At 49.4% G+C, this 12253-nt stretch overlaps 1 protein-coding gene across 1 annotated transcript in view; it reads left to right on the top strand.

Annotated features, from left to right (window-relative positions):
• ATP9A (ATPase phospholipid transporting 9A (putative)) overlaps positions 1-12253 on the top strand; it is a 148288-nt gene that overhangs the window by 93298 nt on the left and 42737 nt on the right. The window contains exon 15 of the mRNA XM_073580616.1: positions 593-754. Coding sequence (XP_073436717.1) covers positions 593-754 — 162 coding nt within the window. The remainder of the gene's footprint in view (positions 1-592; positions 755-12253) is intronic.

The following is a 12253-nucleotide window of genomic DNA, read 5'->3' as shown; positions in this document are numbered from 1 at the left end:
GTCTCCAAGACAACTGGCTGTAGATAAAAGAAAAACATTATTATCTCAAGAACGGCTGAAAATTTTAACATGCAGTAAATTGCGAAAGTGCTTCTTTTATTTTCTGTCATTTCCTGAGTGTGCTGACCAGAAGGGCACTAGAGAAAAATTTTAACGGCAACAAGGGCCTGATGAGTGTTACTCCAGAAATGGACAGCTGCTCAGTGTATTGGCGCTCTTTATTTTGGTCCTAAGTAGAAATCTGACCATGGGCAACAATGTCTGAAGTTTTCATGTTTTTTCCCCTGTTCGTGTGCGTTTGCTCTCAAACTTCAAATATCCTGTTAGTTGGAGTCCCATGAAGTTAGCAATAGGGTGTTTTTAATATAATTTTTCATGATTTTTATTTATTCTAATTTTTGTTGTTTGGAAAAGTTTATAACATTGAAAAAGGGGAAAAAAAAAAGTTTTGCAATTTTTAATTAGCAGCTGGTTATCCGCAGGAACAGTCAGCCATTGTTGTCTTCATAACTTTTCATAAAGCCACATTGTCTCTGGCCGAGTATCACCTTGCTGACTCCATGTTGTGACCTTTCACCTTCTCCGCTCATAGGTGGCCCTGGTACAATGGACTGAGAGCGTGGGGCTGACGCTGGTCGGAAGAGACCAGTCTTCAATGCAGCTGAGGACACCTGGTGGACAAATCATGAACTTCACCATTCTACAGATCTTCCCATTCACCTATGAAAGTAAAAGGATGGGCATCATTGTACGGGTAAGAGACCTACAAGCTATGAACCATGTCAGCAAATTATACAATATTATAGAAGATAACTTATCGAGTTCTTCTGGTCTTGTGTAGAATGTAAAGTAACTGTTTTTTACTTTTTTTATTTCATAAATCACGTCAAGATAAAAAACTTTGTAATATATCTTATCAGAGAAATCAGCTTCTTTCTCCTCCAGAACTGATCTTTCATTCTCAAAATTCACGTTTTAAAATCTTTTATCGGTGAAGACAGATTTTCCCATTACTGAGATAGGAGATGACAGTTGGTACTCATAAAGTTCTACGGAGAAAACTGCTTTTAGCTCATCCCCCTCCCTCTCCATAGAATTTTACAAGCACCAATTGTCATATCCTATCTTAGCAATGTGAACATTAGTCTTAAATCGATCCATGAATTACAAATTTTCAGACTAAAACAACAGTCCAAGAGGAGAAAGATTTCTCTGATAAGATACATTACTAATATTCTTATTTTCACCTTTACTATTGATTAAATACAAAATTAAATGACGGTACTCTTCAATCATTATAATAATTATCTTTATTTCCTCAATATTTGTAAGATCTCTCTATGCTGTTCTTGAAGATTTTATATGCTGTACCTGCTTTGATACATTGTAGCAAACTATCAGAACAAGATAAATATTTCTGGGGTTGATGTGTTTGGCTTATCATTATGTATAGTGGATACAATTGTAGGACATCCTTAGCTGTGAAAAGTATTAGGTCAGTATGGGCTTTCAGCTTTTGGGTGCTTAAAAAAATATCTACATTCAGTTATAGTAAGTAGAGCTTCTGAAGAACATGAACTAGGCGAAACACCAAGCTGTCACTTGAGCAGAGGTGAAGGGCTGTGGAGCTCTTAAAGGGCTTGTCTTCTTTCAAGAAAACGTTATACTACAGCCTACATGCGATACTTATACTGCATGCGATGAGGTCACGTTAGCAACACTGCAGCCAATCAATGAGCCCACTGGCTACAGCACCATTAAAAAAAATTGTATTCTGTCTCCATTCACTTAGATTTCTAGCATCTCTATTTTTCCATCAATGGAGCTTTGTGAGGTGTCATTTTTATGTCAAGTTGTTGTTTTTATTGGTATCTTTTTCGATTGCATGGAACAGTTTCATAGCTTTTTATTGCATTTTTGGGGGTAATGTGATAGAAAAACAGCGATTTGGTCATTTCCATTTTTTTTTTTTTTGCTATGCCTTATTTACCATGCAGGTTAAATAATTTTTTATTTTCGTAGATTGGACTTTTGCTGATGTGGCGATACCAAATATGTTTATTTTTTAACATTTTTCTTTATTTAATTTTGGAAAGGGCATGATTTAAAAATTTTTTAATCACCTTTTTCTCCTTCGTCTCATTGGGGACCCAGGTACTGTGGGTGTATGCTACCGCCATCTGGAGGCTGACACTAAGTAAACAACACAAGGTTAGCTCCTCCTCTGCCACATACACCCTCGCCCTGATTGCGGGCGGAAAACAGTTTTATGCTTAGTGTCCTTTGGAGGCACACGTGTCTGGTTTTTCTCCAGACTTCTTTTTTTTCTTTTTCCTTTGTCTCTTCCATGAAGATAAGACAGAGACCACGGACCCTATTGAAAGGGTCCGATCTCCCCAAACCAACAACGGTTGAGCACGTGTTGAGTATCGTTTCCACGTATCCTTTCCCGCAACGTGGGACATATCTAGTAACATAGTTATTAAGGTTGAAGGAAGACATTAAGTCCATCTAGTTCAACCCATATCCTATCCTAACTTACCGTAACATGTTGATCCAGAGGAAGGCAAAAAAAACCCATGTGACAAACAGTAAGCTTCACATTGGGGAAAAAAATTCCTTCCCGACTCCACATACGGCAATCAGACTAGCTCCCTGGATGAAGATTAGACAGGGGCAACGGATCCTATTGAAAGGGTTCGATTTCCCCAAACCATCAACGGGCGAGCACATGCGAGTGTCCCTCCACGTATCCTCTCCCGCGACGTGGGACACGATGCCGGACTTAGCCCTGACCACCCCTAGGTATTGAAACCATGGGCTGTACAGAGGCACAAGACTAGTCCGTGCGGCCCCCACTGCTCCACCAACGCTAGACGGCAGTGCTGCAAGGCGGTGGATGATCCCTCTTCTCAGCCCTGTAAGGCGGATGGAGCTAGGGTGCCTGCACCGTCCTGGATCCCACCCCCCCCGTCCCTTCTACCTGTTCGGAGAAGTTGGCTGCCAGATGGTATGGATGAGATGGCCAGGGAGGGCCCTGTGGCGTCCAGAGGGCCAGAGCCCTTATCTTTAAGCGGTCAGCAGGAGCTGACAGGAGTCCCGGCATAGGCCGCCTCTTCCCTTCCCTTCCCCGGCCCCCCGGCAGTCTCGCACGCGCAGTGGAGGCGGCGTGCTGCATCTGACGCCAGTAGGACGCCGGCTCCAGCCTTACTTTGCGGCGCCCTGCCCGCCCTCCGCCACCCCCGTCGCGGGTGGGCATCAAAAATCCAGCCCGCGGCTTCGGTCAGTGGTAGGCCGCGGCCGGAAGTCCCACCCTCCTGGCACGACGTCACTTCTGGCGGCCCGCCCTCTGGAGCTGGGCGGACGCCGGATAAATTGAGGCCCTGGCTTCGCTTCAGGGTAGGCCGCGACCGGGAAAGAGCGGTCGGCCTGCCCTCAGCAGGACTGTGCACGGCAGGAGAGCACGTGTGGGGGACACAGGATCGGGTAAGTGCGTCCCGACTGCGAGAGGCACGCTACGGCAGCCAGGGGTGCTCCCCCGTCCCCCCACAGCCCCTAGCAGATTGAGGCCGGGCGGATACAATGTGGCTGGGAAAGGGAAGGTGCACACATTCCTATACGCTGCATGCATTGCCTGTAGGGCCTCATTTCCGCGGGCGCAGAGCAATAAAATTATGCGAAGCCTGCGACCCCGAACGCGCCCAGGAGCCCACCCCTGTAACCGAGCCCAGGGACTCAAATCCTCCGGAATGGGCCTTATTGCTATCGCAGTCTGTGGCGTCGCTTACAAAGGCGATCGAGTCTCTTCATGCCCCAGATAGGGGCAAGGATAGTGGCTCCCGATCTGGGAGGGGTCCTCCGCCTCACAAGAACCTCCGGCCTGCAGGGGCCGCTCTCATTCCAGGCAGGCGCAAAAGAAACGAACCCGCATGGCGCCTCCCGACCCATCCGGTGCCTCGGCATCTGTGAGTTCGGCATCACGCTCGCCTTCACCAGTTGTCGGGAGCGGGCAGAGTTCAGATTATGACTTGAACGAGCCGCTGGACCTAGATACCCCGGGGTGTCGGGAAGCAGTTGACAGCCTCATTGATGCTGTTAATCAGACTCTGGGGGTGGAAGATGACGTCACCTTGGCCTCAGGCCATAAGGTATCCTTTATGCGGGCTAAGCGACCACATAGAGTGTTTGGCTCTCACCCAGAGTTTGAGGACATAGTGCAGCGTCACAGGGAATGGCCGGATAGGCGTTTCTCGGGACAGAAGATGATAGAGGCAAGATATCCGTTTGCTCCAGAGCTCTGTAAGAAATGGGCAGAATCCCCAGTGGTGGATCCACCAGTGTCACGCTTGGCCTCAAAATCCTTGTTATCTGTACCTAGCGGTTCTTCTATCAAGGACCCCACTGATCGGCTCATAGAAAGTTTAGCGCGTTCAGTTTTTGAAGCATCAGGATCAGCACTCTCTCTCCCTCGTTCGCGGCAACATGGGTAGCCAAGGCCATGATGTCTTGGTCAGAATCATTGAACAAGGTCTTGCAGGATAGAGACCTGCCTACAGAGGTATCAGAGATCGTGAGTCAAATTGCTATGGCTGGTGACTACTTAATCAACGCTTCCTTGGATGCGGCCAATTGTGCCGCGCTTGTGGCCGCAAATGCGGTAGCCATTAGGAGGGCCCTATGGGTAAGGACATGGCGGGCCGATTCAATTTCCAAGAGTCGTTTATCAGGGTAGCCGACTGTTCGGGGAAAAATTAGACCAACTAATCTCTGATGCTACAGGAGGAAAAAGCAGCTTCCTCCCACAACAAAGGGTCAAGCAGCCGTTTCGCCAAGCTCAGGCACAGTTTCGGGCCTTTCGCAATCCCGGGTGGACAGCAGCGGCCAGGTGGCCCCCAACCAGGATAGGGAGCGACAGGTCTCATATAGAGCCAACCCATTGGGCAGAATGCGGGCTCGTCAGCCTAGGGCGAGGGGAGCCAGGGCTCAGAGAGCTTCAGCTAAATGACTCGGAGTACCTTTTAGGCGACATCAGCAGAGTGGGCGGCCGCCTGTTCCACTTTCGCCATGCCTGGGTCGCGGTAGCACGCTACTCCCAAAGTGGAGCCCCGGGCAAAGGCATTGCTAGGGGCCATCAATTCACTCCAGTCATTGTTCCCGTACCAGAGCACGAGAAGGCTCAGGGGTTTTATTCCAATCTGTTCGCGGTCCCCAAAAAAGACGGGACAGTCAGGCCGGTGTTGGACCTGAAGCTCCTGAACAAGTTCATCAGGGTCAAACATTTCCGAATGGAATCTCTCCGTTCAGTTATATCGGCCATGGGCCAAGGAGAATACTTGGCCTCTATTGACATCCAGGATGCCTAAGTGCACATCCCCATTTTTCCTCCGCATCAGAGGTTTCTGCGGTTCGCCATCAATGGCCGACATTTCCAGTTTGCATCACTGCCTTTCGGGCTAGCCACTGCCCCCAGAGTGTTCACAAAAGTAATGGCGGTCGTGATGGCCGTCTTACACTCTCGGGGCATAGTCGTCTTACCATACTTGGACGACCTTTTGGTGAAGGGCCCCTCATTTCGGGCATGTGAGGAAAATGTCAGCATCACGCTGGATACCCTCTCCCGCTTAGGGTGGTTGGTCAACAGGAAGAAGTCATCCCTTGTCCCAGCCCAGAGGATTTCCTTTATAGGGATGATCTTCGACACCTCCCGAGGGTTGGTAATTCTCCCCCAAGACAAAGCCCTAGCGCTCCGGCAAGGAGTCCAGAAGCTTCTACAGCCAGTTCCGCACACCATTCGGTTTGGGATGAGGGTACTAGAGAAGATGATGGCAGCAATAGAAGCGATTCCGTTTGCCCAATTTCATCTTCGCCCCCTACAGCACGCCCTCTTGTCAGCCTAGGACAAGAACCCATTCATGCTTGATCATCAGTGCCGGCTATCCTCGCAAGTCAGGCAGTCGCTAAGGTGGTGGACGATCAGGTCCTCCCTTCTTCAGGGGAAACCCTTTCCCCGGATCAGTGGCTAGTGATCACAACCGATGCCAGCCTCCTCGGCTGGGGAGCAGTGTTCCGCCACCACTCGGCCCAGGGGCAATGGTCGCAACAGGTGGCACGCCTCCCGATCAACTTGTTGGAAATAAGAGCGGTCCGGCGGGCACTGCAACATTTTCACCATCTTCTAGCAGGACGTCCCGTCCGGATTCAATCGGACAACGCTACGGCGGTAGCTTCCGAAAATCATCAAGGGGGCACGCGCAGCAGGGCAACCATGCGCGAGGTAGGACACGTGCTTTGCTGGGCCGAGAGGAACCATTTGGTAATATCGGCAGTCCATATCCCGGGTGTGGAAAATTGGACGGCGGACTTTCTCAGCTGGCAGAATGTCACGTCGGGGGAATGGTCTCTGCACCCCGAGGTCTTCCAGCAGATTTGCCAACGGTGGGGAACACCGGATGTGGATCTGTTGGCCTCCAGGATGAACGCCAAGGTGCCCGTGTTCGTCGCTCGGGATCCGCGAGCGATCGCCGTGGATGCGTTGGTTCTGCCATGGAACCAGTTTCACCTTCCATACTTGTTTCCCCCGCTGCCGCTGCTCCCGAGGGTCATCAAGAGGATCAAAACAGAAGGGGTTCCAGCAATTCTGCTGGCCCCAGACTGGCCCCGTCGGGCTTGGTACGCAGATCTAGTGCAGCTGCTCGCCGACGTCCCATGGCGGCTACCAGAGTGCCCAGATCTACTGGCCCAGGGCCCGATCTTCCACCCGAACTCGGGCCCTGTATTTGACGGCATGGCCGTTGAATCTTGGATTCTGACCCAGGCTGGGTTCAGCCGCAATGTGGTAGCTACAATGATTAGTGCCTGGAAGGCTACCTTGGCGAAGATTTACCATCACACCTGGAAAGTTTTCTTTGCTTGGTGTCGAGATCGTGGTTTTTCCCCACTGACATTTTCGATTCCCAACATCTTGGCCTTTCTCCAGTCAGGCCTAGACTCAGGTTTGGCCCCGAGCTCCCTCAGGAGTCAGATATCGGCGTTGTCCATCCTTTTCCAGGGAAGTATTGCTGCCAATATGCAAGTGAGGACTTTCATCCAGGGAGTCTCCCACTTGGTACCGCCCTATAAGGTGGCCCTGGACAACTGGGACCTTAACCTGGTCTTGAATGTTCTGCAGGAAGTCCCTTTTGAACCGCTACAAAATATTCCTTTGTCGCACCTTTCCCGGAAAGTAGTGTTCTTGGTAGCGATAACTTCCATTAGGCGAGTCTCTGAGTTGGCGGTCTTGTCTTGCCGAGCACCGTTTCTCACCTTCTACAAGGATAAGGTGGTGCTCAGACCAGCGCCCCCCTTTCTGCCGAAGGTCGTGTCCTCTTTCCACATTAATGAGGAGATTGTCTTGCCCTCATTTTGTCCAGCGCCAGTACATCGCGTGGAAAAAGCTCTTCACAGGTTAGACCTAGTGAGAGCTCTCAGGAGGTACGTGGCGCGGACGGCACCCTTTTGTCAGACGGACACGCTGTTCGTGCTCCCCGAAGGGCGCAGGAAGGGACTCGCAGCCTCAAAATCTACCATAGCCAGATGGATCCGTCTAACTATTTATGAGGCCTACCGCATCAGGGGTGCGCCGGTTCCAGCAGGGATCAGAGCACACTCTACTCGGGCTGTGGGCGCCTCTTGGGCGCTTCGGCGGAACAGGTGTGCAAGGCAGCGACCTGGTCCAGCCTGCACACGTTTACTAAACATTACAATATCCATACTCAGGCTTCGTCAGATGCGAGCCTAGGTAGAAAGATTCTCCAAGCAGCGGTGGCGCACCTTTAGACAGGAAGTGCATGTGGCTTGGATTGGTGAGTCAACTTCCCACCCAGGGACTGCTTTAGGACGTCCCACAGTACCTGTGTCCCCCAATGAAACAAAGGAGAAACATGGATTTTTGTGAGAACTCACCGTAAAATCCTTTTCTCCGAGACACTCATTGGGGGACACTGCACGCACCCTGTTAGCCAAGTTGGCTCTGGTTTACTTAATTAATGTGCATTTTTTGTTGATGTCAGGGTGGATCTTTTCCAGACATATTGTTATCTGCATTTATGGCTGTTTTTCGTTATTCTCCTACTGCTTTTGCACTAAACTGGTTTCCGCCCGCAATCGGGGCTAGGGTGTATGCGGCGGAGGAGGAGCAAACCTTGTGTTGTTTACTTAGTGTCAGCCTCCAGATGGCGGTAGCATACACCCACAGTACCTGTGTCCCCCAATGAGCGTCTCGGAGAAAAGGATTTTACGGTGAGTTCTCACAAAAATCCATGTTTTTAATCACTCTGTTGGAGTCCCGCAAGGTTCAGTCCTAGGGTCCCTGCTCTTCTCCATTTACACCTTTGGCCTGGGACAGCTCATAGAATCTCACGTCTTTCAGTATCACCTCTATGCTGATGACACACAGATCTACATCTCTGGACCAGATATCACCTCTCTACTGACCAGAATCCCACAATGTCTCTCCACTATTTCATCCTTCTTCTTCGCTAGATTCCTAAAACTTAACAATGACAAAACAGAATTTATCATCTTTCCACCATCTCACTCAACTCCTCCAACAGCCCTACCCATTAAAGTAAATGGCTGCTCACTCTCTCCAGTCCCACAAGCTCGCTGCCTCAGGGTTATTCTTGACTGTGATCTCTCTTTCAAACCACATATCCAAGCCCTTTCCACTTCCTGCCGACTTCAACTCAAAAATATTTCCAGGCTCCCCACATTCCTCCACCAAGAATCTGCAAAAACCCTAGTCCATGCCCTCATCATTTCCCGCCTTGACTACTGCAATCTCCTGCTCTGTGGCCTCCCCTCTAACACTCACACCCCTCCAATCTATCCTAAACTCTGCTGCCCAACTAATCCACCTGTCACCCCGCTATTCCCTGGCCTCTCCCTTCTGTCAGTCCCTGCACTAGCTCCCCATTACCCAGAGACTCCAGTTCAAAACTCTTACCATGGCGTACAAAGCCATCCACAACCTGAGTCCTCCATACATCTGTGTCCTCGTCTCCCGCTACTCATCTGCACGCAACCTCCGATCCTCACAAGATCTCCTTGTTTACTCCCCTCTTATCTCCTCTTCCCACAATCACATACAAGATTTCACCCGCACATCACCCCTACTCTGGAACTCTCTACGACAACATATCAGACTCTCGCCTACCATTAAAACCTTCAAAAAGAACCTGAAGACCCACCTCTTCCAAAAAACCTACAACCTGCAGTAACCACCGATCGCTCAAACCGCTGCACGACCAGCTCTACCCTCACCTACTGTATATTCACCCATCCCTTGTAAATTGTGAGCCCTCACGGGCAGGATCCTCTCTCCTCCTGTACCAGCCGTAACTTGTATTGTTTAAGATTATTGTACATGTTTTTTATAATGTATACCCCTCCTCACATGTAAAGCGCCATGGAATAAATGGTGCTATAATAATAAATAAAATATATATATATATATATATATATATATATATATATATATATATATATATCTGCCTTAAATTGTCTGTCATCCACTTCCATCTGGATGTCCCCGAATCCCACAATCCACCGCGCCACACTGGAAGTACGCCGACCGCCATTTTGGAACACCCAAGTGATGCCGCTCGGATCCAGGTTGCAGCTGCGATCCATAACGCCGCTGCAATCTCGACCGCCACTCGGATCCAGGCCGCCGCTGCGATCCCAGCTGCCGCTCGGATCCAGGCCAACGCTGCGATCACGAGGCTGTTAAAGGGGTGTAAAGAGGGTGTAATGAGGGGGTGCAATGAGAGGGATGCCGCCGCAGGACCCCTGCCAGGACCCACCGCCTGACTACATGCGCCGGATCACACCGCTGCCTGCCCATCCACCTCCGTGCAGTCAGAGCCAGCAGGAAAGACTGTGGCTTGAGGCCTGTGCTAGAGATTGGGTGCGGCCACCCTCTGGTGGCGCAGCACACCATCTCCAGCACAGGCAGCAAAACACAGTCTTTCCTGCCAGCTGTGAGAGGTGTGTAACGAGAGGGTGTAATGAGAGGGATGCCGCAGCTGGACCCCCGCCAGGACCCACCGCCTGACTACACGTGCCGGATCACGCCGCTGCCTGCCCATCCACCTCCGTGCAGTCAGAGCCAGCAGGAAAGACTGTGGCTTGAGGCCTGTGCTGGAGATTGGGTGCGGCCACCCTCGGGTGGCGCAGCACACCATCTCCAGCACAGGCAGCAAAACACAGTCTTTCCTGCCGGATGTGACTGCACGGAAGTGGGTGGGCCGCCACCCCCAGCGCCACAAAGCTGCCTCCATCTTGATGTTACTGCCCTCGGGCACACATCTAGTAATATTAATAATGTGCATGGATTTCTGTATGGGAATGTGTCTGCAGTAGGTGCATGGATTTCTGTATGGGGATGTTTTGTCAGCATGTGCATGGATTTCTGTAAGTCCCATTTAGATGTATTGAATCGTACAGTAATTGTGAACAAAGTCCAATGCAGGGGTCAGCAATCATTGGCAAGTGTGCCATAGTCGGCACATGGTTCATTTTTGAATGGAATACTCGGCAGCTTCCAAATAAAATCATGCACCCTTCGATACAACTGTAGGATTTTGGGGGCAATGACTGCTGGACTATGCTGATTTTAAAAACCGGATGCTGTAGCCAGAGGCCTGCTAGCTCATGGTTAGCAAATGGCCACAGTATTTGAAGGTTTAAAGGGGTTGTCCAGGCTTGAGGTTCAGTCAGTCTGTCAGGATTGTCCAGTGCTGGCGCCAGTGGCATCATGACCACAAGTATGCGATTTGCATACGTGAGGTCTCATGCCAACTAGTTGCGTGCAGCCTTGCTCAATACAAGTGAATTGAGCAAAGCTGGATACGTCTAGTTGGAATGTGGCTACAAATATGCATATCACATACTTGAGGTCACATGATCGTCCCCAGCACCTGAGAATCAAATCTTCACACTTTAGCCCCAAACCCGAACAACGCCTTTAAACCTGCAGCCTTTAGCCATCTATGGGTGGTGTGTACCCCAGAAACAGCCAGGTTGTGGAATAGGATGGCACCCATATCAGTAGCATATGTGATGTGGATGTGTGATCTAACGTGATTGATTACATCTGCCACAGCAGCTCAGAATCCAGGGCTACAATAGGAGATAACACAGAACTTGACTGTTACAGTCATTATTATTATTATTATATAAATGTGTGGTTCATGTAAGTGCAGGAAGATGATGACGTCACTCTCTGGCTTCTGGGATGCAGATAATTTCTTCAGCTGTCCAATAGAGTCATGGCTTTACCTGTTGTGGCTGACATGCCACTGCTGGATGCACAGTGATTGCCAACCATTGCTGTCATCCACTGTAAACATGAGAAAGTTCTAACCTCCTCATGAACTTCAGCGGAGGAAGTGACTTACATGAGGGTCTGCTGACATGCTATTTATGTTGGAGCGGCTAGCAAGGCTTTCTACGGCGGCATTATTGTGCAGGAAGCCGGGCGCTGCACCATTTCCTACATATATGTCATTAGACACCTTCAATAATAACAGCTCCACTATGGCTGATTGCACAGCTCTAACCTCAGCACCTCTTATCACTGGTGTGGTAGTTGGCACAGGCGCAATCACATTCCGGCCTCTTCTGTGTCACTCCTTAGGAATTGTCCTTTATTAAGAATAATAGGTGTCAGGGTTGCTTTGTTGCTGTGTATTCACTCATTCATTAAATGACAAGTGTGTTGAAGAAGGTAAAAAAAAAACCACTTGCCACCCACCTTTTTTTTTTGCAAAGGCTGTTCTGCCTTTGTAAGTGTCACAGTACTGGAACCAGCAAGCTCAGGATGAACAGAGTCGTAGATGCCTTTTGGACTGCTGCAGAGCATGTCATTCAGGAAAAACACTTACTAAGTTCTTCCTGCAAATGGACATTATGGTGCAAGCACGGCAGCTGACATCCTGCTGCAATGGTCTGGATTACAGTTGCCTCTGTTTAAAGAGGACCTGTCACTTGCTTCAAATATTGAGATATATACCTTGTAAAATCCCCTGAACTTCCCTGATTTTGACACTTTTCTATTTCCCACTGTATTACACATTCACACTACCTTATTATTATTATTATTATTATTATTATTATTATTATTATGCATTTATGTAGCGCCATTTATTCCATGGCGCTTTACATGTGAAAAGGGGAAATATAGACAAGTATAATAAACATGTGTAAGACAAGG

Source organism: Dendrobates tinctorius, unplaced genomic scaffold (assembly GCF_039654945.1).
Source record: "Dendrobates tinctorius isolate UK_male_01 unplaced genomic scaffold, ASM3965494v1 ptg000065l, whole genome shotgun sequence".
Classification (NCBI taxonomy): Eukaryota; Metazoa; Chordata; class Amphibia; order Anura; family Dendrobatidae; genus Dendrobates; species Dendrobates tinctorius.
Note: the sequence above shows the minus strand (reverse complement) of the source record. Positions and strands in the feature narration are given on the sequence as shown.